This window comes from Chlamydomonas reinhardtii, chromosome 10 (assembly GCF_000002595.2).
Source record: "Chlamydomonas reinhardtii strain CC-503 cw92 mt+ chromosome 10, whole genome shotgun sequence".
NCBI lineage: Eukaryota > Viridiplantae > Chlorophyta > Chlorophyceae > Chlamydomonadales > Chlamydomonadaceae > Chlamydomonas > Chlamydomonas reinhardtii.
In genome coordinates this window covers 5,063,728-5,084,585 of record NC_057013.1, presented here as the reverse complement: position 1 = coordinate 5,084,585, position 20,858 = coordinate 5,063,728, and the positions used below count along the sequence as shown (strand labels likewise).

General features: G+C 65.0%; 4 protein-coding genes across 5 annotated transcripts; 3 read left to right on the top strand and 1 right to left on the bottom strand.

Annotated features, from left to right (window-relative positions):
• The first annotated feature begins 10 nt into the window (after positions 1-10).
• CHLRE_10g455950v5 (uncharacterized protein) lies at positions 11-3,806 on the top strand. Its single transcript, XM_001698497.2, has 6 exons — positions 11-514; positions 961-1,037; positions 1,277-1,410; positions 1,629-1,777; positions 1,962-2,137; positions 2,425-3,806. The coding sequence occupies exons 1-6, from the start codon at positions 136-138 to the stop codon at positions 2,464-2,466; spliced, it is 957 nt and encodes a 318-aa protein (XP_001698549.2). The 5' UTR covers positions 11-135; the 3' UTR covers positions 2,467-3,806.
• A 2-nt stretch (positions 3,807-3,808) lies between these two features.
• Positions 3,809-7,170, bottom strand: CHLRE_10g455900v5 (uncharacterized protein). The gene is made up of 5 exons (XM_001698314.3): positions 5,506-7,170; positions 5,216-5,269; positions 4,750-4,896; positions 4,309-4,505; positions 3,809-4,032 (listed from the first exon to the last, which is right to left on the bottom strand). The coding sequence occupies exons 1-5, from the start codon at positions 6,439-6,441 to the stop codon at positions 3,840-3,842; spliced, it is 1,527 nt and encodes a 508-aa protein (XP_001698366.1). The 5' UTR covers positions 6,442-7,170; the 3' UTR covers positions 3,809-3,839.
• Positions 7,171-7,600: 430 nt separating this feature from the next.
• On the top strand, positions 7,601-16,176 carry CHLRE_10g455850v5 (uncharacterized protein). The gene is made up of 21 exons (XM_043067059.1): positions 7,601-7,733; positions 7,852-7,934; positions 8,165-8,224; positions 8,377-8,547; positions 8,944-8,982; positions 9,304-9,489; positions 9,751-9,885; positions 10,397-10,495; positions 10,884-11,020; positions 11,359-11,551; positions 11,844-11,940; positions 12,173-12,288; positions 12,567-12,680; positions 12,969-13,069; positions 13,255-13,300; positions 13,552-13,658; positions 13,938-14,068; positions 14,328-14,479; positions 14,699-14,767; positions 15,037-15,174; positions 15,426-16,176. Exons 1-21 carry the CDS (start codon positions 7,694-7,696, stop codon positions 15,543-15,545), a joined length of 2,334 nt encoding a protein of 777 aa, XP_042920456.1. The 5' UTR covers positions 7,601-7,693; the 3' UTR covers positions 15,546-16,176.
• Positions 16,177-16,360: 184 nt separating this feature from the next.
• On the top strand, positions 16,361-20,856 carry CHLRE_10g455800v5 (uncharacterized protein). 2 transcript variants are annotated; one of them, XM_043067058.1, is made up of 6 exons: positions 16,361-16,756; positions 16,937-17,105; positions 17,320-17,509; positions 17,792-18,921; positions 19,212-20,243; positions 20,525-20,856. In XM_043067058.1, the coding sequence occupies exons 1-6, from the start codon at positions 16,683-16,685 to the stop codon at positions 20,702-20,704; spliced, it is 2,775 nt and encodes a 924-aa protein (XP_042920454.1). In that variant the 5' UTR covers positions 16,361-16,682; the 3' UTR covers positions 20,705-20,856. The 2 variants fall into 2 exon arrangements, with proteins under 2 accessions (XP_042920454.1, XP_042920455.1); XM_043067057.1 differs by having other exon boundaries at positions 17,789-18,921.
• The last annotated feature ends 2 nt before the right edge of the window (positions 20,857-20,858 follow it).

Sequence of the window (20,858 nt, the reverse complement as noted above, 5' to 3'; positions counted from 1 at the left end):
TTTGTCGCCTCATACAGTAAATACGCCGCTAGAATCATTTGTTGGCGTAAAGCTTAAAGTTTTAATCTACAATTAGTCGTGCGGCGACTGAATCAGTCGCGCGCACACCAACACTGAGGCAGCACGCTGACCATCATGGGCAACATCTGCGGAGGAGCGAGCGGCCAGGCCGTGGATCAGGAGGGAAAGCCTCTCACAAAGGTGACGAGAACAAAAGGCAGTCCCAAAGCTGCCACGGGACAAACGCCGGCTGCCGCCGCTGCCGTCCCAGCTGCGGGAGCAGCGACGACACAGCTACAGACGGCACGAGCGGCGGAGGCAACCGCAGTGGACGCATCTGCAGAGGCCGCTGCCGCGCCGGCTGCTGATGCGACGGCGGCGGTGGCTGCTGCAGCTGCTGTGGCTGCTCCGGCTGCCTTGCGAACTGCAGCCGTAGCAGAGTCTGGGGTCCCTGCAAACGCCGCCACTGGCACGAAAAAGCTCAACGTCCACATCATCTTCTACTCCACGCTGGGTAGGTCACGAGCCCCTCGCAACTGCCAGGCGCGGCCTGTCCGGCAGCGCTGCTGCCGCTGCCACCTCAGGCGCAAAGGCACGCTCCGCCCATGCGAAGCCGTTCAGCCCATGTGCTACAGAGGCTGTGCTGTCTGTAACTACTGCAGTGCACACCCTGGGATGCCCAGTGGCAGTCCAAGACGTGTTACCTTGCTGTCTGGCCGACGTTAACTAGCCCAGGGGGGGTGGTTAGCTTGCGCCGACGGTTAGTGACATTCACCTTGCAACAGTCCTTGGGGACTACCTTGCCCGTGGACCGGGCATGGTTACCCTCATTTGGCTGCCATAGGGATGGTGCGCACGAGTGGCGCCGAGGCCTAGGGGCGACCAATGCGCGGTGCCTGGACGTGCTCCATTGGGCTGCCTCGATGCGACAATCTCACACACATTGCCTTACCGCCCCAGGTCACATCGAGAAGCTAGCCCGCGAATACAAGGCGGCGCTGGAGAGCGATGAGGAGGTGGAGGCGCACCTGTTTAGGGTGGGTGGGCTGGGCTGGGCGGGCGGGCGACACGAACGTGCCACGCAGTACGGTTGTGGACTTGTGCAGTAGCAACAACAAAAAAAAGTAGCGACCAGGCAGGCATGCAGGGTTCTCAAGCCTGCCTGCAGGCGGCAGCACGGGTACCGGGCTACCGGCTCTGAGGCTTCGCGCGTCAGCGCGCGTCGTGCAGCACTCAGTTGCAGGCCCGCCCCGCCTTGGCGCGCTACCTGATGCAGGTGCCGGAGACCATGAGCCCGGAGCAACTGGAAGCGGCATGCGGTGCGGCACCACCCCAGCCTGAGGATATCCCCGTCATCGACGTCACCAAGCTGCCGGACGCCTCGGCTTTCGTTTTCGGCTTTCCCACCTGGTGAGCTTTTTCCGGGTCCGAGAGAGCTTGAACAGAAGGAGCAGGACTTTGCACATGCTGAGAGTCTGCTTGTGATAAGGATTTGCATATGGTAGCCGCGCGTGGCCCTGGCAAAGCAGTGCCGACGTAAATCTGCACAACAGCTGGCGCGTGGCATCGGTCCGGCCGCAATTGTGCTGAGTTGCGCAAGGGTGTAATGAACGACCAACGCTTCACAGGTTCGGCATGATGGCGGGTCAGATGAAGAACTTCTTTGATGCAACTGGCGCGTTGTGGCAGGCGGGCGCGCTGCACGGCAAGCCTGCCTCGATCTTCACATCAGCTGCCACGCAGTGTGGGGGCCACGAGACGACATTGATGACGTCTGGTGCGTCTGGTTTGATTCGGGGCCTGACCACACACATTATTAGCCACAGAGCTTTGGATCCGAGATTCCGCCTAACCCCTGACGGCTTCTCATTCACCGTCCCCTTACTTTTCCTGCACTCCACAATCCCTTGCGCAGTCCCTGAACAACGTTCCGCCTCTGCCCACCGCCTCCCTCCTTGCAGTGACCCAGCTGGCCCACCACGGCATGATCTTTGTGCCCACCGGTTACGCGGCGGGCGCGGCAATGTTTGGCATCCAGGACGCCAAGGGCGGCTCGCCGTGGGGCGCGAGCAGCATTGCAGGGCTGGATGGCTCCCGGCAGCCCTCAGAGGAGGAGCTGGAGGCGCTCCGTGTGCAGGTGGGTGACGCGGCGACGGTCGCTGAACGGGACCTTGTCCGTAGGTCACGCTTGGGGTCACGACCTGGATACGCTGTCACGGCTGAGGAGCATGCACGCACACAGACACACACACACACACACACACACACACACACACACACACACACACACACACACACACACACACACACACACGCCCGCTCGCTCACCTGCATAACTATTCCCCACCATACGCGTCTTACTAGTACTAATTTGCGGCATCGCGCCGGGACACACTTCTGCTTCTGTTCCACCTGCATCTGCAGGCCAAGCACTTTGGGGCCATTGCTAAAAAGCTTGCGGCCTGAGCTTGTAAAAGCAAAGAGAGGGCAGTGGGTCAAGGGAATGAGGGGGTTGCGGGCACGGCACGGGCTGATGGGAGGCAGGCGTTTGTCACGAAACACGCATGCGGCATATCAGTACATGTTGTCAAGTGGGAAGAGCGAAAGTTGGTTTCCGGGGGTTTCGGACGCATTAGTCAGTAGGCGCTTGAGTCTGCGCCTGTGCGCCGAGGGGAATGGTGGAGACTTGAGCCAAGCTTGGCGGGTGCATGGCACAATAAGGGGCCTCGGCACGCCGGGAGCCTCCAGCTGCGCCCAAGCAAACATGAGTTGTGCTGAACTGCGCGCAGTGATATTCTTGAAATGCTGTCATGTGATTGTATGCGGTTCCTCGAACCGGCTGTGCTTTTGCAGGGATGCCGGAACGCGTCCCCTGCATGCTGTCTGCTGGGCCATGTATGGTCAGGGCGCATTCATGGGCCTGCTGCTGCCCGCTCAGCGTACTGGTGCGTGCAAGTGGTGAGGAGGGTACAACTGTTACAGTGGCGTTAGGTGCCTACGTGGCTGCTTACGAGCACGCGGTGCAGCACGGCAGCAGCTTTCTTGTGAGGTTTGCGCAGTTGTGCTGGCGCCCGGGCCGCGCCTTAGGTACATATGGTTTCATGAGTACTGTGCTGCCTGCTGCAGGCGCCGTGGTGCGCGCGTTCAGCATTCATACAATGCATGTGCGGCGAGGGCGTTGCCATGAAAGTGATATTACAATAAGGGACACTCAACTTGGATACAGTGATACACCTGATGGCGTCCGCGTAACATGCGATGAAGCCGCCGCGCTTTCGACCCTGATTCGCACTTATTCGTATGTGCCGCCGCGGCGGCCGCGCGCCGGAGTATGCCGCAGCATCGCATTTCGTTCCTGTCCTGGTATAGAAGCGCATACAAATATGTGCGTGCGTGTATCCCAAGCCATGGAAGCTTGTCTGCGCCCTGTCCTCCTGACCTGCTCTCTGTTTGCTAGTCTGCCGTGTCAGCATCCGATGCCTACGGTGCCATAGCGCAACTCCTTCTTAGCGGCCCCTGTCCCCCTACCACCAACTGCTGCGTACCAGCTTGCCTGTAATTACCCAAGATCCAGACCGAAACGTGCAATGAATACGGACATGCACAGCCGCCATGGCGCTCTATCACTCCCGACGGGCTGCGCGCATGCTCTCATCCTGCCACCGGCAACTACTTAAAGCAAACTGCCGGTCATGAGAACACATAAACACCTTGCAGTGCTCTGCCAAGTGTATAACTCGTAAGCATCCCAGTCGTCCATTAAATTTATGTGATATTACGTTATGGACACTACGACATTCCCACGCGAGCTATGCCAACTTACGCACGCGCAGCTTCCCTCAAGCATCCTGCAGCAGGGCACGATCCAACAGCCCCTGCGCATAGCCGCGCAGCCCGGGGGCGTTGAGGGCCTGAGCCGGGATGAGATCCATCTGCTGCTGGATTCCGGCGTGCACGGCCACAACATCTGGATCCAGATCTATGTGTGCGCCGAAGCAGCCACACAGCTGTAGCCCCTTGAGCATGGCGCACCTGCAGCAGGGGAGATGGCCAAAGGTTGGGGGCCGGGGGTGAGCGGGCGGCGTGCGACCTATCTATGGCGCGCACGTGTCTCTGCACTGGTTTTTCTGTGCATCACAAATGCGTGTACAAGTTTGTGTGGAGTCAAGGTTCCACCTCTGACACTGACGCCTTCAAGCCCGCCCATCACCGAACCCTGCAAGCCCCACCCATCCTCGCCAGCACCCCGCCACCCATCCTCGCCAGCACCCCGCCACCGCCCCGCGCCGCCCACACCTCCCCACTCACCAGCCCGGAGCAAGGCCCTGCTGACTTAGCCACTCCGCCCGACCGCCACCGCCACCGCCGCTACCACCGCCACCGCCGCCGCCGCCCGCGAGCTTGTTGGCGCGGTCGGCCGCCAGTGCCAGCTGGTACAGGCGGGCGGGGGCGTGCGGGCAGCGGTGCTGCACCACAAGGTACGACACGAAGCCCTCAAACACGTCCTGTGGTTGCAAGGTTGTGGAACCGGGTTCGGCCTTTAAAAAGCGGGGTATTGGCCTTTAGAGCTGACCAAGTGATTCAACCCACTACTGCCATGCAAGAGGGGGCATTCCGCCGCCCCGGCATCCGCATCGCAGCCTCCTGGCTGCGTGCACTCTCAATCCGTACTCCTACGAAACGCCGCGGCACTGCCCGCCCTTACCACGCACCAGCCCGCCCGCCTCCCCTCCCTCTCCCCGCACCCACCCGCGATGCCCGGTACGTGAGAGCCAGTGCGTCCGGCCCCGGCGCCAGCTTCCGCCGCTCCAGATAGGCCAGAGCGGTGTGGCCGCCGAACGCCGGCGGCGGGCGGGGGTCGTGCAGGCGCACCGCCACCACGTGCGCCCAGCCCGCCTGTACGCAATGGGGGTGGGGGTTGTGACGGAGGGGTTGTGGAGGGCTGTGGAGGGCTGTGGAGGGCTGTGGAGGGCTGTGGGGGATTGTGGGGGGTTGTGGGGGATTGCGGGGGGTGTATTTGTGCATTCCAAGGCTCAATAAGGACAGCAACGCAGCTTCCTGACAGAGCGGTCTCCGTTGCCCAGTGCTCCTCACCTCGCGTCGCCCCGGTACCGTATTTTGCCCTGTCTGAAAGCCCCTCCCGCTCCCCCACACTCCCTACGCTCCCTCCCTCCTGCTCCCTTCCGCTCCATCATGCTCCTTCCCTGGCCCTCACCGGTCCAGTGCTGCAGTCCTCGGACAGCAGCCAGTCCAACAGCTCTTCATCCACCTAGGACAACCACACGACAACAGGCCAACAGGCCACACGGGGCCAACGGCCAATGGGCAGGTCGGCCCAGGAGTGCTCTTGTCACATCGTGCTTCACTGACTCCCTCCTCCGTCCCGTGCGCCTTACTGCACGCCTCTCCACAGCTCGCAAAACCCTCGCGCCCCCACGCCCAGCCCCTTTCCATCGCGCCGCCCTAGCGCGCCCCTACCGCATGCAGCCCCTCCAGCAGTCCCACCTTGTCCCTCGAGTACAGGTCCAGCGCTCGGAGAAACGTGCCGCCATCCTCCGCGAACGCGAACCCCAACACGTGAAAGACCTCAAGCAGCTCCACCAGACGGCTGCGGTGCACCGTGCTGCCGCCCAGGCTGCTGCCGCGGCTGCACGCGCCGCCGCCGCCGCCGCTGCTGCTGCGCCGCGCGCGCGCCGCACGCGCGGCCGCGACGCCCGCCGCGACGCCCTCCTTTGCTGCCTGCCGCGCCTCCTCGCGCTCTGCCACCGCTACTGCCAGATAGGGCACGTCAGAGCCCAGCCAGCTGCTGAAGGCGCCGCCGCTGGATTTGAACATCCAGTCAACCAGGCCGGAGTCAACTTCACCCCGGACCAGGAGCACCGCCAGGTCGGCGAGCAGGGGGCCGTAGCGCTGCGGCCGGGCCCGCTCGTGCTTGGCGAGCGGGTGGCTGGCGAGCAGCGCGAGCGTGTCTGTGTCGCCGTGCAGCAGGGCAGCGGCGAAGACCTCACGCAGCGCGCCAGGCTTGTCGGTGGCATGAGACACGGCTGCGCCGACGAGCTGGTCCGGACTGAGGTCGGCGTAGAACTGGATGGGGCTGGTGGGTGCGATGGTGAGGGCGGAAGCCGAGGCCGGGACGGGACCGGGGCTGGCGCCGGTGGCGGCAGCGTTAGCGGCGGCGGCGGCGGCATCAGGGGCTGCGTCAGACAGGGACGGCGCGGTGGGCTGCGGAGCGGCCCGCCAGAAGTGGGAGCCCTGGTCCTTGAGTAGTGTTCGCGCATGCAGCGACTCCAGCAGCTGCTCGGGCGACTGCTCGCCGACCAGTTCAGGAGACATGAGGTTGTCGCGCAGGCGGCACCGGTCGCGGAGTGTGAGGCCCGTGCGCTCGTGGGCGCTCAGAGGCAGGCTGGGCACCGGCTCCGGCGGTGCCCCTTCCACGGTCATGGTGCTGAAAGCCGTGTAGGGCCTGAGTTACTTGATTGCTCGCTGGGGTGAGGCGTACACACTTCGATTGAGGCACAAGCGGCCTCGCGCTCGGAATGGCGCACGAATGCGTTCCCAGTACCCGAATGTACTCCGCACGCGGGGCAAGTAGCTCGACAGCACCTCGGGGTGACACTAAAAGCAGCTACCTGGATGAGATTATGAACATGCGCAATAGCGACTTTAAAACACCACAGAACAAGAAAGCGAGCCGTCCTCTGCCCGCGATGTTGCGTGTGCAAGGCGACCACGCTCTATGAGTTGTTTCAAGTTACAACTTATGTACAATTACCCTGTGAAGCTTTTCCGCAAATACGGTCGCTCAAGTGGCGTGCCCGACCTGGTGCCCGACGACAAGTGCAGCGGTAACTGGGGGCAACTTGAATAGGTGCGCTACATTAGGGGTAAGCACTAGTAGGAAGGATGGTCGTGAGACGCATGACCTATTCTCGGGGACCTTCGGGGATGAGGCCGAAACCCACGACCCCACGGCTGCCCGCTTGCACTTGGGGAGGTGTAAGCTACCACATGAGCCAGGAGGATTCAATGGACCTGTCGTGATGGAGTACAGGGTTGGTTTTGAAAGCTTGTGCAGGTGTTCGTGTGGGCTCGAATGCACCGCGACGAGCATGCGGTGCGAGAATCCAAGGGATGTCCGACAGTGCTTGACTGCAAAAGTAGGGGAGTTCTTAGAGTAGACAATGTAGCATTCGCGAGCCCTTTACTAGCTGTATCGGCATGCCTGGATAGCTGGGTGGCCAGCGCCGACACCCTGTGGTTGGCAAAGCCAGCTTGCCCATCCCCAGGTGCCCTTGCCCCCAACGGATGTCCGGACCAGTGTAAACCGCCACCAAACCCCCTAACACGGTGCGTCTTTAACGCCGCGTACTGCGTTGTCGTCGCAAGCTGACTATGCCTCCACGGTTTGCCATGGTAATTCTCACGCGCACGGCCATCCCGGTGTGTCAACGCTATGAAACAGTAACTAACATGAAGACATAGCATGCGGCATGATCGAGTGGCAGGGCTTTATGCGCATACTGCCCATCGGGCCCCATGGCGACCGAAATGGCGGGAGTCGTGGGCCGTTTGCAGGTTGTATCCAAATTCGCGTGACTTACTAGTGTGTATTTACCCTGACCCGATTGACTGTGTCATAGTTTAGCTGCTCTGGAATTGCGTGCCGAAGTCAGGTCTCAAAACCAAATTCAACATGGCGACCGCAGCGATGCCCAACCACTCTAAAGCAGCGAGTGAGTCCCACGACTGTTACGCAACCAGCATATGGCAGGACAGCATACGTCAGCTGCGCGCACCGAACTGGCAATGAGCGGGAGCCCCACTGACAGCCGGTGCTCTTTCCTGGCGCAGGCTATTGCGAGAAGTTTCTTAAGAACTTTGTGGACGAGTCAAATGATAACGACAAGGAGAGCATTAAGTATATGGCGCAGCTGGTGAGCAGGCAGCATTGGAAGGGTCGCCTTGTCCGCGCTGCTACGTGGATGGGCCTGCAAATTGCGCAGCGTGTGCGCGGTATTCTACAGAAGAGCATACGTTGGCTGCGTGTTTAGTTGCACGGTTTCCTATGAGGCCCTCGCTCGGAAAGCCGGCCCTCCGAAGCCCACCTCCGCTGACACCTTCGCGCCTCCCAAATGGCGTTGCCGTCGCTCCGCACGCCTTGCAGCAACAAATTGCCAACCGCAACAGCAAGGTGCTGCGTATCGACCTGGATGACGTTGATTCCGTAAGTGCCGAAACGCTGCGCCTGCTACTGCCACTGCTGCCGCCTCTTCACCTGTCCGACACCCTGCCTGCACCGTCCACGCCCTCACCAAGCAACCCACCTCCCGCCGTGGTCTCCACAACCAACTCTCATTCTTGACTCCCGGATTGCAGTTCGTCGAGCAAGACCAGAGCGATGAGCGCTACCCCAGCTTTGTTGGCGAGCTGGAGCGCAACACGCGCACCTTCCAGCGCCTGTTTGCGGAAGCCGCCGACCGCCTCATGCCGGCGCCCGACGCACTTGCAAACTCCAAAATGGACGTGTTTGACATCCTGTCGGAGCATGTGAGTGCGGGTGTGGGCGGCCGGGGGAGGGGTGAGGGGCGGGCGTAAGGAGTGTGAAGGCGTGGGTGGCGTGAGGGCGTCTGTCGAGGGCGGTGTGCGGGCGGTCTGGGGCGTAGGGTTGGTGCTCGCATTGCTGGCTTGGTGGCCATGTGTGGCTGCGTTACGTTCATGGTACGTTGGTGTCGGGGCTCACCAATGGGCAGGCATGCCACTAGGGGAGACTGGGGGTTCGTCGTGTTGTATGTTGGGCCGGCAGAGTGGAGGGCCAGGTTGCCAGGCGGACAGGACCGGGGGTCGCGACACCAGCCACACCCTCCCACGTGCATACACACGCGGACGCACAGCAAGCCAGGTCTGCCTGCCAACTCCTTTGCCCGCCACCCTCCTGCCCCGCAGCGTAAGATCATGGACACCCACGCGCGCGCGGTGGAGGCGGTGAGTGGGCTCCCGACACATCTGGAGTGGGCCGGCGGGAGAGCCAGCGGGAAGGGCGGGAACAGGCGGCGCGGACAGCGCACACTCGTCTCCGTCTGCCACACCGGCGGCCCAGGGACCAGCACTCGACGCAGCACGCCACGGAAATGAGGCATCCGGTGCCTTGGCGCCAGCGCTCTGCCTGGGTCCTGGTTGATAGGTTGCGATTGCACCCCTGCGTCCTGTGGGCTGGCTTCGTCTCCGGGGCCGCGCACGTACCACCCTACCTCGGGCTTGACATCAAACTCCCCCACGACTCCCCCACCCGCCCCCCACGCGCAGCGTGAGACCGGCCAGGCCGTGGCCTCCAAGGGCGGCAAGGGCGCGGTGCCGGGCACGGTGCGCGGCGGCTGCCCGGACATGCTGCTGCGCCGCTTCGACGTATACTTCGCGCCGCGCACCAAGATGCTGCCGCTGCCCATGCGCGGCGTGCGAGCCAGCCACCTGGGCCACCTAGTGCGCGTGCGGGTGCGTGGGGTTGCGCTGGGGTGGGGTGCGGGGTTTGCGGTGGTTGCGGGGGGGTTGGGCCAGCTGGCGGGGAGGCGGGCGAGCGGCTCGTGCTGCGGGCCGGTTGCGCGTATCAGGCAAGGTTGGTTGGCAGGTGACCAGCAGCGGGCGGGGCATGCCGGTAGCTCGGACATCGATGCAGTGGGCAGTGGTGCCGGGGGGGGGGGGCGGGCGGGTGCCGGTCCTGACCGGCTGTGCGCCCTGCACTGCCTGGTCCGACAGGGCGTTGTGACCCATGTGACGGACGTGAAGCCGCTGGTGAGTGTGGTGGCGTACACGGACCCGGAGACCGGCTTCGAGGTGTACCAGGAGGTGACGGGCCGCACCTTCAAGCCCCTGGACAACGACTCCAAGGAGGTGAGGCAGGAAGGGAGGGTTTTTTTTTGCAAATACCAGCCACGGTACCAGCCCAAATTAAGCCAAGACAAGCCAGGCTAGCGGGGAGGAGAAGGAGGAGGGGGAGAGCGAGGAGGAGGGTCGGGGCCGGGAATTGGGGTGGGGATGGGGAGAGCAGCGACTGGAGAAAGACGCCAAAGGGGGTGAGCTGCAAAGGGTGATGGTGGTTGTTGGGGAATGCGAGGACGGGGTGGGGACAGGAGGAGGGGCAGGTATGAGGAGGGAGGACGGGGGTATGGTGGAGGGGAAGGGGGTCGGGGGTTGGGAGGGGTGGGGGATCTAGGGGAGGGTGAGGGTGGGGAGGGGAGCAGGAGGGAGGGGCGACGAAGAGGGAGAGTGAGATGGGGTGCGGACGAGGTGGTGGGGCAAGGGGAGTATGTAAGCGTTATCTGGGATTGGGTTCAACTCCCTGCTACCAACCACACCGCCATCCCTCCTCACCCCAACACCCCACCACTGCATTGCCCCACAGCGCGCCAAGGTGAACCGCAAGATGCAGCCGGTGATGGAGACGCGCGGCTCCAAGTTCGTCAAGTTCCAGGAGGCACGGCTGCAGGAGCTGGCGGAGGAGGTGGGGGGCAGCGGGCCGGGAGCGGGGGTTTGGTTAAAATACCAGCCCAAACTAAACCAAAACCGAACGAAACGAGGGAGATGGGTGGCGGGGGTGTACAGTGGACGCGATGGTGGGGCGGCCTGGTGATGGTGGGGTGCCGCGGGTGGGGGGCTTCCGGAGGGGGGGATGAAGAGAGCCAGCTTAGGCAGCCCGGGTGAGGGCTCACGCATGAGCCCAGCGCCGCGGTTTCCCGAAATGCCGCTTACTTCAACTGTGTGAGTGTGTGTGTGTGTGTGTGTGTGTGTGTGTCCAGAAAGGAAACGAAAGCCCGCCCAACCCCACCTGTGTGTGATTGTGATTAAGACTGTGTGCACGTGTCCACATGCCTGCACCCCCCCCCGTGCAGGTTCCCGAGGGCGCCACGCCGCGCACGCTGTCCATCCACCTGGTGGGCGAGGTGACGCGCACCATGAAGCCCGGCGACGACGTAACGGTCACCGGCATCTTCCTGCCCGAGCAGTACACGGGCTTCCGCGGCATGCGGTGAGAGCGGGGGTGGGAGCGGGGAAGGGGGGGGGAAGCGGAGGGGGGGCGGCAGGAGGGGGAGTGGCAGTAGGGGGACCGGGGCAGGGGGGGAGCGGCAGGAGGGGGAGCGGCAGGAGGGGGAGGAGGGGCCGGAGAGGCGGAGCGATGGGCGGGGGAAGGAGAGGGAGGGGTGGAAGAGGTAAGGGGGGGGACGCGCAGCAACGGCAGCTCAAGGGCCTCGGCGGAGCTACGGCAATGGGTTGACCCGAAGGCGATCCCCCACCAAAACTCCTTAACTCGCCACTCCAATACCACTTATACCCCAACCCCTTATCCGCCCTTATCCACCACCGCAGCGCCGGGCTGCTCATGAGCACCTACCTGGAGGCGCACACGGTGCAGCAGTCCAAGCGCCAGTACGGCAGCGCCTTTGAGCTGTCGGAGACCGAGCTGGCGGCCATTGAGGGGCTGGGCGAGCAGGGCGACGTGTACGGCAGGCTGGCACGCAGCATCGCGCCCGAGATCTTTGGCATGGAGGACGTCAAGAAGGTGCGGCCGAGCTCGTATGTGTGTTGCTTTGGGCTGTGTGTGTATGTGTGTGTATGTGTGTGTGCTTGTATGTGTGTTTGTTTGGGCTGTGTGCGGGGGGTCTTATGGTCGGATGTGCGTGGAAGGTGGTGATGATCCGGGGTCGCAAGGAGGTCGGGGCCGATACAGCCCGCGTGTGCTTCGTTCGTGCACTGCCCCATGGCTGCGCACAGCTCCCTCGCCTAGCTCCTTTAACCTCTCTCCGCTGCCTGCGTCCTCCTCCGTTTCCCTGCGTCACCCGCTCGGCCTGCAGGCGCTGCTGCTGATGATGGTGGGCGGCCAGACGCGGCTGTTCGCGGACGGCCTCAAGCTGCGCGGCGACGTGCACGTGTGCCTCATGGGCGACCCTGGTGAGGGGGATGAGGGAAGAGGGGCTCCCGGGTTGTCCTCGCTGCACCAGGCCTTGCGGCTTTGCCTCACTAGACCGCGGTCTAGTGGTAGGGATGGGCGCCTTGTTCATGTGTCCATCGCCCCATCCCCCATCCCGCACATGACCCGGGCACATACCCCCATCCCACACTCACGTCCCGCACCCAACCCGCCCCTGCCCCCCTCCCCCGCACCCCCTCCCCCCCCGCCCAGGTGTTGCCAAGTCGCAGCTGCTCAAGTACGTGAGCCGCATCATGCCGCGCGCCGTGTACACCACCGGCAAGGGCTCCTCGGGCGTGGGCCTCACGGCGGCCGTGCTGCGCAACCAGGTGAGGCGGCGGGGTGGTGAAGTGGCGGGTGTGCGTGGTGTGCGTGGTGGTAGTGGGGACACAAGTGTGAGGGGGGGCGAGCGGGAGGAGGGCTGATTGCGCCGCTGTGCGCCATGCCCTCAACTTCCAGATGCACGTCTCGCCTTCTGCTTTTAGTCGCACGCGCACACAGACACACACACACGCACACACACACACACACACACGAGACTGACATACACATGCACACTCTACATACACATGCACACACTGACAACCCCACGGACCCACACGCCCAGGTGACCAAGGAGCTGGTTCTGGAGGGCGGCGCGCTGGTGCTTGCGGACAAGGGCGTGTGCTGCATCGACGAGTTCGACAAGATGGAGGAGGGCGACCGCACAGCCATCCACGAGGTGAGAGAAGGAGGGAGGGAGCGAGGGAGGGAGCGAGGGAGGGAGCAAGGGAGGGAGCAAGGGAGGGAGCAAGGGAGGGAGGGAGGGAGGGAGGGAGGGAGGGAGCAAGGGAGGGAGGGCGTGGAGGGCTGACGGCCGAGTGGACAGGAGGAGTCCAGAGAGGGGGATGCAGCATGACCGTGCCCAACGTTCTTCATTCCCCCAGCCTCACTGGGTCCCATGTGTAATGACGCGTTCACCTCCTCCTCCTGCACCACCTCCCTTGGCCTCTCACCACCCCCACCCCAGGTGATGGAGCAGCAGACGGTGTCCATCGCCAAGGCCGGCATCACCACCACCCTCAACACCCGCACCACCATCCTGGCCGCAGCCAACCCCGCCTACGGCAGGTGCGCGCGGCCGCGGCTGCTGCCATCTCGGGCCTGCCGTGTTGCGGGCCTGCGTGTGGGTGCCACAAGGTGTTTCCCCGCCTCGCTCTGTCGCTCGTGTGTCGCAGACTGCCACACAGCACTCCCGCCGCTTCATCATAACCCGGTGTCACCGCCCTCCTGCTCCCCCTCCTCCTCTGCCTCAGGTACGACCGCCGCCGCTCACCCTCGGAGAACATCAACCTGCCCGCGGTGAGCGCCGCACACTGGGGGCTATCGCTGGGGGCCGTCACTGGGGGCGGACGGGCCTGGTGGCTTTGTAGGGGGCGGGCAGCGGTCCAGCTTGCACTGCAGAGCTCCCTGCCGTCACCTAACCGCGCCTCCACCCGCACCTGCACGCGCCAGCCCCGCCCTCGCCGTCCGCTCTCCCCTCACGCCCTTGCCTTTCCCTCGCCTTCCGCCCCTTCACCTTTCCTTCACCGGCCTCCCCTGTCGCCCTCCAGGCCCTGCTGTCGCGTTTCGACATCCTGTGGCTGCTGCTGGACGAGAGCAGCAAGGACAACGACACGCGGCTGGCCAACCACATCGTGCGCCTGCACCTCATGGGCAGGTGCGGTGTGCTGCGCAGCAGCGGCCTGGCCGCACGAGGCAGGCCGAGCGGGGGGGGGCTTCCTTGTGGGGGGTTGTAGATGCCAGCCCAAACTACACCAAACCCAATGCAGTGGAGCGAGGAGGAGAGCGTGGCCTAGGGGGAGAGCAGCTGCCGCCCAAACCCACAACGGGGTAAGGGATACGGTAGGTTACCTCGTGTACGGCGGCGGCGCCTCACACAGCATTCGCCGACCGACCCGGAATGCGTTCCAATTGAGCTGCGAATGTGACCCCGCAGGGCTCCCGCCGGCGCCGTGGACGCCAACAATGCGGTGAACCCGGCCGAGGCCGTGGTGCCGCTCAAGCTGCTGCGCGCCTACATCGGCCAGGCGCGGCAGTACGAGCCCGACGTGCCCGTGCAACTGACGGGTGAGTGTGTGTGGGTGTGTGCTAAGGAAACGGTGGAAGGATGTGTGGGTTTGTGGGGGGAGGCGTGGGTGCCAGTCTCGGCGTGCAGCAGGGCGGGAAGGCCGTGGAGTGGCTGGGAGCAACAACAGCCAGTGAGCAGCACAGTGCCGCTACGGCCGCGCTCTGCTCCGCCACATCCACATACACACACAAACACACACACACACACACACACACACACACACACACACACACACAAACACACCCTCCGCTGCCCCAGAGTACATCGCCTCCTTCTACGCCGAGCTGCGGCAGATGGAGAAGGCCGCGCTGGGCGCCGCCGCCACCTACACCACGCCGCGCACGCTGCTGTCCATCCTGCGCCTCAGCCAGGCGCTGGCCAAGCTGCGCTTCAGCAACCTGGTGGAGCAGGTGCGGCCGGGGCGGGTTGGGCAGGATGGGCAAGGGCGGGTGGCGAGGAAATGGCGGCGTACACTTGCAGACAGTTTACACACTCGTTCTGCTCAACTCCTAAAAGGACACTGGGCACCAGCGTGGATAGCATTGCGACTCTGGTTGTCCTCGCTTATTGCTAAATCTCGCATGACCCGCTCCGCTGCATCCTCACCGCCTCCGCCCCACCACACACAGAGCGATGTTGACGAGGCGCTGCGGCTGATGCGCCAGAGCAAGGCCTCGCTGGAGAGCAGCGGGCCAGGGGTGAGTGACGCACTGCCGGGCGAACGGGGCGGAGCCGCAGCAACTGAAGCTGAGCGGCGCAGCGTGGGGCGGGCCGTGTCTTACGTCGGGGCGGCCTTGTCCCCTCGGGACTGGGGTCGGGGAGGGGGGGGGCAGCCCGCCCGCGTTCGTTGGCTGCAGCCAACACTGGGCTCAGGCTATTGGCGCGTGCCGTGTGTCACTCCGCCCAACATCGCCGCCTTCTAACTTGCCCTTCCTGGACTCCTTTCTCGAACTCCCGCCACCTGCAGGCCAACGGCGACGGCGGCGCCTACGAGGACCACATCTCGCTCATCTACCGCCTCATCCGCGAGTACAGCAACCGCTCCAAGGAGCTCGAGATCCCCTACGCCAAGATCCAGGAGCTCACAGCCCGGCACAACGTGTCGGTGAGTGGGACACACAGGGGAGGAGGGGGCAGGGGTTGGGGGCCATGGGCTGGGGGCGGGGGCGCCGAGTAAGTAGGGGTTTTGGGGGTTGGTTGTGGGTGTGAGTGTGCGGGTGGGTGCGGCTACACCGTGGAAAGCTGCGGCGAGGGACCCTCCAGTGCGACGGACTGCCACCACCTCCCCATGACCTGTCTGGCCATAAACACTCCCTTCCCGTCCCTCCCATCCCATTCCCACTTCCTCGAGCGCAGCGCGACCAGATCGAGGAGTGTGTGGACGAGTACGCACGCATCGCGCTGTGGAACGTGGACCGCGACCAGCAGGGCAACCCCGTGCTGCACCTGCAGATCAACGACGCCGCCTTCGCGTAAAGAGGCGCAGCTGTGATGTGGGTTGGTTGGAGCATGGGAGAAGGATGCGTGGATGGGAGGATGGGGTCAGAGGGTGGTGGAGGTGGAGATGAGGAGGCAGGAGGATGGGAACAGCTGCAGCGCGCGCAAGCAGTGCCTCACGCGGGCATTGGCGAGAGCGTGTTGTCGGGGGGAGGGGGCGCGGCGTATATGCCTTAAACGCGTGCCGGCATGTGTGGGCTTGCGTCTGCGGGCAGTGGCGAGTCGGAGGTGACCAATTGTCATCTGAGTGCGCGTGGAGTTGGTGGTCGGTTGGTAAGCACGGTCGGTTGCTTACGCTGTAGCGAGGCGACGTGGGATTGGGACATGCCGCTGGCAGTGTGTGCTCATGCTGTGCCAAGTGACTTTGCGGATGTACGCACGGATTCGGGATAGTTGCAGGAGGCAGCGAACTCATGCACCAGAATGTTGTCCGCAATCGGATGCGTGCGTGACAGAGGTGCTAGCTAGCAGCGTGCCGCGCAACCGCGGCTTGCGTGCAAGTGTTAGACCAGGAGGCGAACGTGGACCTCTGGACCCTCAACAACGGGTTGGACCTGACTTGACTACCATTCGACTGACCACGTATGCAAGCATGTAAATGAAAGCCGAGCGGCTGCTGTGACTTGTGAGTCGAGCACAAGAGAGCACTTAGCAGGCGACAGGGAGGCTGGGGCCAGGACACCCCTGGCTGGGGCTGCGTACTCGACACGCCGAGTCAGGTGGTGACAGCCTCGGATCGGGAACCTGGGGCCTTAACCGAGCTGAGACCGTTTCATAATCATGGCAAATACACTTTTATGGTGTGGACATAAAATGGAGAACGTTGAAGACCCGCAGCGGGCGCCTGCGTCTGCGCCAGAGCCGGCGCGGGACGAGCTTTTAGCGTCGTCTGCAGCTGATGCGCCCATGCCGACTTTACATGATGTGCTTACCGTGCCAACAATCTGGAGGCTTCTAGGAAAGAGCGCGACCCTGAATTTGCGTGCAACATCCCGGACAGCTCGCAATTTGCATGATGCCTCGCGCTTGACTATGACCATAAACATGGCAAATGCCAAGGATATTTTCCAGTCCCGGCTCGCGGTCCACAGCGCTGGACTGGACGCTCTCGGCGCCATGCGGCACCGGGGGCACCTCCGGCCCACGACCGTCACGCTCAGATGCGACAGCAGCACCACGGAGGGGCTCGCGTAAGTGCCATGGTGGTGGTGGCACCATCAGAACGTGGGCCGTGGGGATGGGGGCTGGGGTTCCCCTGCCGGGCCAACCACTGAACCGTGCCGGTCACCGAAGCGAACTATCTCGGGTCGTTCGCTGGCATCGGTCCACGCCCCCTTATTTGCACCTATGCGACCCGACCCTCCTTACAGGTGTGACATCCTGCCGCTGGTCGCGACGGCGGCCACCTCGCTGCGGCTGCTGGGCTCGCGGCGCGTGCTGGGTCAGCGGCTGGCGGCGTGCCTGGCCGCCTGTGCGCCCGAGCTGCGCGACCTAACACTGGACCTGCCCGACGTGCCGTCATCCAAGGCGGCACAGCAGGTGGGGGGGAAGGAGGCACGCGTCACTACCGTCTTGCTTCGCTGCTTTGCCGCTAGACGTCAGTATCTTGCCTGTCCCAGGGCCATGGCTGCAGCAGGCGCCCAAACTTACGGTATATGCCTGTGGTGCTGCTCCCCAAACGCCCCCAATGCTGCTCCCCAAAACCCAATCCCAATCCCTCTACGCCACGCGCCCTTCCTCCCCCCCTGCTCAGGTGCTGCAGGCGGTGGGGCCGCGGCTCTCACGCCTGGAGCTGAGGCTGGGGGCGCAGGGGCTGCTGCCGGTGATGGCGCTGGAGGACGCGGAGGAGGGCTGTCGGCAGCACCTGCAGGAGCTCCGGCTCCGGCTGGACATGGCGATGGGGGCGCCGCTGGGGCCCTTCAAGGGGACACGCGGCGATGGAGGTGAGAGGGGGCCGCCGCGGCCGGGGCCGCGGCCGGGGCGCGCGGGGGTCGGGGACGGTCGCTTCCCGGGCAACAGGCGCGATTACTGCTTGGACCTGCACTGCTTCGCACCGCCGCGCAGTGCCCGCGCGCCCTTCTACACCTGCAGTCCGCGCTCGCACACACGAACGCACACACACACACACACACACACACACACACACACACACACACACACACACACACGTAATTGTTCCGTTTGTTTTTGTTTAACACACGTACGTACGTACGCCCACGCAGCAGTGCCGCCCGCTGTGGCCGCCATCGCCGCGCTGCCGGCCCTGCGCTGCCTGGAGCTGACCGGGAGCGCCCTGCCGCGGCTGCTGGAGCCGCTGCAGCGCCTGGCTGGCCTGGCTGCGCTCACCGCCCTCACACGCCTGCGGGCCGACCTGCCCGACGACCTGGGTCTGGAGCCGCTTGAGCGACACCGGGTGGAGGGCTGGCTGGAGGCGGGGGCGGGGGGGCCGGGGCAGGTCGGCGCAGTGCTGGGCGCCGCGGCGCAGCGGGAGAGGCAGCGCCGTGGGCTGCTGCTGGCGCAGCAGCAGCAGCAGCAGCAGCAGCAGGGCGGTCAGGGGCAGGGACGGCACCAGGGGCAGGGGCAGGGGCAGGGGCAGCTAGCACAGGCGGGGTATGCTGCAGGTGGCGTGCAATGGCTGGAGTGCCACCACGCCGCAGTCATGGCAGAACTACAGCGGGAGGCAGCGGCGGCAGCTGCAGCGGCGGCGCCGGCGGCGGCGGTGGCGGTGGCGGCGGCGGGGGGTGGCAGCAGTGACGGCGACATCAGCCGCAGCTGGCCGGCGGTGCTCGCAGACCCTGCCGGCGCGGCAGCGGTGCGGCTGACCTACACTGGCACGCCGCGGGTCAATCCCAGCACAGGCACGGGCTTTCGCGGGCTGCCGGGGCAGCCGGGGCTGCTACTGCCGGGGCAGCGGCAGCAGCACGAGCGGGGCTGGGAGCAGCTGGTGGTGGCACTGCAGAACGCAACCGTGTACCAGCTCCTGCCGCCGATCATGTCCTGTGGCGACGCGCTTGTGGATTTACACCTGGGGTTATCCTTGGACGTGACTCTGTACGACATGTGTGTCATGGCGGCGGCGCTGACGTCACTGGAGCGGCTGACGTGTCGGCGCATCGTGCTGCCGCCCACATTGCTGTCGCTGCCGCCGCCGCCGCCGCCGGCTGCTGAGGTCGGTGCCGGTGGCGGTGGGGCCGGTGGTGGTGGAGGTGGAGGTGGTGGTGGAGGTGGAGGGTATGGCGTTGGTGGCGGTGCGGCTGCGATGCGCGCGCAGTGGGAGGAGCTGGACCGGCAGAATGCGAGGCTGTGGGGCTGGCCGCCGCTGGTGCCCTTCCCGCCGCGCCTGCGCGAGCTGGCGGTGAGTTGCCGGGGCCGGGGCAGCAGGGCCCCATGCAGGGGCAGTAGATCGGAGGGCCGTACGCGCTGTACCGTAATACCGTAAGAGGTCTAGCCGGCGGGATTGCGGATGGTCGCCATGCTGGGGGGGCTACCAGCAGCCCCCGCGTGCTGGGAGAGGTAGGGCTGGCTGGAAAATGCGCAGCAGCGGGGTGCATGTGCACTGCGCCTCTTGTTATCGCAGCCATCGTCCTATGCCTATGACATGTCATGCCTGGAACCCTCGCCTCCATCCGGCCCGCATTCACTCAGGTCCGCACCATGCCACCCATGCCCGTGCTGGCCTGCCTGGCCGCCGTCCCGAGCATGGAGCGCCTCACGTGCCGCCAGTTTGAGAAGGCGGCGGCAGCAGCAGCGGTCGGCACCGCGTACACCTTGAGCGCGAATGCCGCTGCCGCGGTGGTGGCGGCGATAGCTGCAAGCGGAGCTGCAGGGCTGGCGCCGCCCGGCGTGGCCGCACAGCGCATCGCCCGGGCTGCTGCGACCGCTGAGAACCTGGAGTCAGACAGTGATGGCGGCGGCGCGTCGGGACGAGGTGGAGGCGACGGCGCGGCAGCTGTTTTTCCAGGAGCCGGGATGTTTGCTGACGTGTACAGCTCGGAGCAGGTGGCGGCGGTGGCAGCCGCAGCCGCGGCGGGCTGCGCCGCGCGGCTGGCGATCCTGGGGTGCTCGTGGAGCGGTGGCCGTGTGGGGAGCTTGGAGAAGCTGCCTCCCTGGAGTTTCGCGACGACGCACGTGGCTTGCCGGGTGCTAGCGCTCCTGCTTGGCCCAGCATCGGCAGCGGCGACGCCAGTACGGGCTGCGGGAGCGGCTGGCAGCGGCGCCGCAGGCAGCGGGGCCCCCGCGGCCAGCGCAAGCGCAGCCGCAGGGGTGCCGGCGCTGCAGCTGTCGAAGCCTTCTCACGGGCTGCCGCCCACGCTGATCATTCGGCCCTTCGAAGGCGCGCGGTGCAAGCTGCTTGGGGTGGAGCAGGTCGGGCACGACTGGCTGTCAGCGCTTGCGCCGCTGGGGGGAGGCGGCGCCGCCGGGGCGGAGGTGGCTGCAGCGCCGGGGGCTGCTGCTGCGGCGAGCGGCGGCGCAGCAGGGACAGGCGGCGGGAGTGGAGGCGGGAAAGATGGGCATGATGGCAGCGGTGGCGGCAGTGGCAGCGGTGGCGGCAGCGATGGCGGCAGCGGCAGCGGCGGAGGTGGCGGGCGCGGTGGCGTGCTGGTGCTGCAGCTGCGTGACTTCTGCTTCGCGGGCGGCGACCTGCAGCGACTGCAGAGCGCGCTGCCGGGGCTCCTGGTGAGTGGGTCAGCGTGTGAATGAGTGTTGAAATGGTGCAGCAGCTGCCAGGCGCACGCACCGCACGTCCCTGCAACCCCTAGTGACATGAAGCAAGTGGATATTCTGTGGCGCTCTGCTCCTCGCGGACGTAAACGTGCGTGCTCGCGGAACAACCCCATGTATGCATTGCCGTACATGTGCAGCAACATGTGCAGCAGCCAACATGTGCCGCAACCAACAAGTGTCACTGCTGCTCGCTCACACATGGGTGCCGTACATCCCCCACGCTCATCTTGCAGGAGCTGGACATACGCGGCTGCACCGCCCCGGAGCTGGATGTGTTGGACATGCAGCGGTGGCTGCGGCGTGGCGGCCGGCGCGGCGTGGTGCGCTCAGACGAGCACGAGGCGGCGCTGAAGAGGCTGTGGCAGCAGGTGCAACAGGAGCAGCAGGAGCAACAACAGCAGGAGCAGCGGTAGCAGCAGGAACTGCTGGAGTAGCGGGAGGGAGGCGTAGGAGAGCAGATGCCTGGTGGTGATGGCGGGGGCGGCTGCGGACAGATGCTGGCGTCATTGGCGACGAGGACGCGAGGGCCAACAGCGACGATGCGGAGGATGCCTCTTCCAGCCCGGG

Bases quoted from the DNA above. Each gene is read 5' to 3' on its own strand.
- CHLRE_10g455800v5 (XM_043067057.1), top strand. From the start codon at position 16,683: ATGCGGCACCGGGGGCACCTCCGGCCCACGACCGTCACGCTCAGATGC. The intron at 16,757-16,936 runs GTAAGTGCCATG...CCCTCCTTACAG, and splicing joins AGCACCACGGAGGGGCTCGC to GTGTGACATCCTGCCGCTGG. The intron at 17,510-17,788 runs GTGAGAGGGGGC...ACGCCCACGCAG, and splicing joins GGGGACACGCGGCGATGGAG to CAGTGCCGCCCGCTGTGGCC.
- CHLRE_10g455850v5 (XM_043067059.1), top strand. From the start codon at position 7,694: ATGGCGACCGCAGCGATGCCCAACCACTCTAAAGCAGCGA. The intron at 7,935-8,164 runs GTGAGCAGGCAG...CACGCCTTGCAG, and splicing joins TTAAGTATATGGCGCAGCTG to CAACAAATTGCCAACCGCAA. The intron at 14,768-15,036 runs GTGAGTGACGCA...CGCCACCTGCAG, and splicing joins TGGAGAGCAGCGGGCCAGGG to GCCAACGGCGACGGCGGCGC.
- CHLRE_10g455950v5 (XM_001698497.2), top strand. From the start codon at position 136: ATGGGCAACATCTGCGGAGGAGCGAGCGGCCAGGCCGTGGATCAGGAG. The intron at 1,411-1,628 runs GTGAGCTTTTTC...AACGCTTCACAG, and splicing joins GTTTTCGGCTTTCCCACCTG to GTTCGGCATGATGGCGGGTC. The intron at 2,138-2,424 runs GTGGGTGACGCG...CTGCATCTGCAG, and splicing joins TGGAGGCGCTCCGTGTGCAG to GCCAAGCACTTTGGGGCCAT.
- CHLRE_10g455900v5 (XM_001698314.3), bottom strand. From the start codon at position 6,441: ATGACCGTGGAAGGGGCACCGCCGGAGCCGGTGCCCAGCCTGCCTCTG. The intron at 4,506-4,749 runs GTGGGTGCGGGG...TTGCAACCACAG, and splicing joins TCACGTACCGGGCATCGCGG to GACGTGTTTGAGGGCTTCGT. The intron at 4,033-4,308 runs GTGAGTGGGGAG...CCCCTGCTGCAG, and splicing joins CAGGGCCTTGCTCCGGGCTG to GTGCGCCATGCTCAAGGGGC.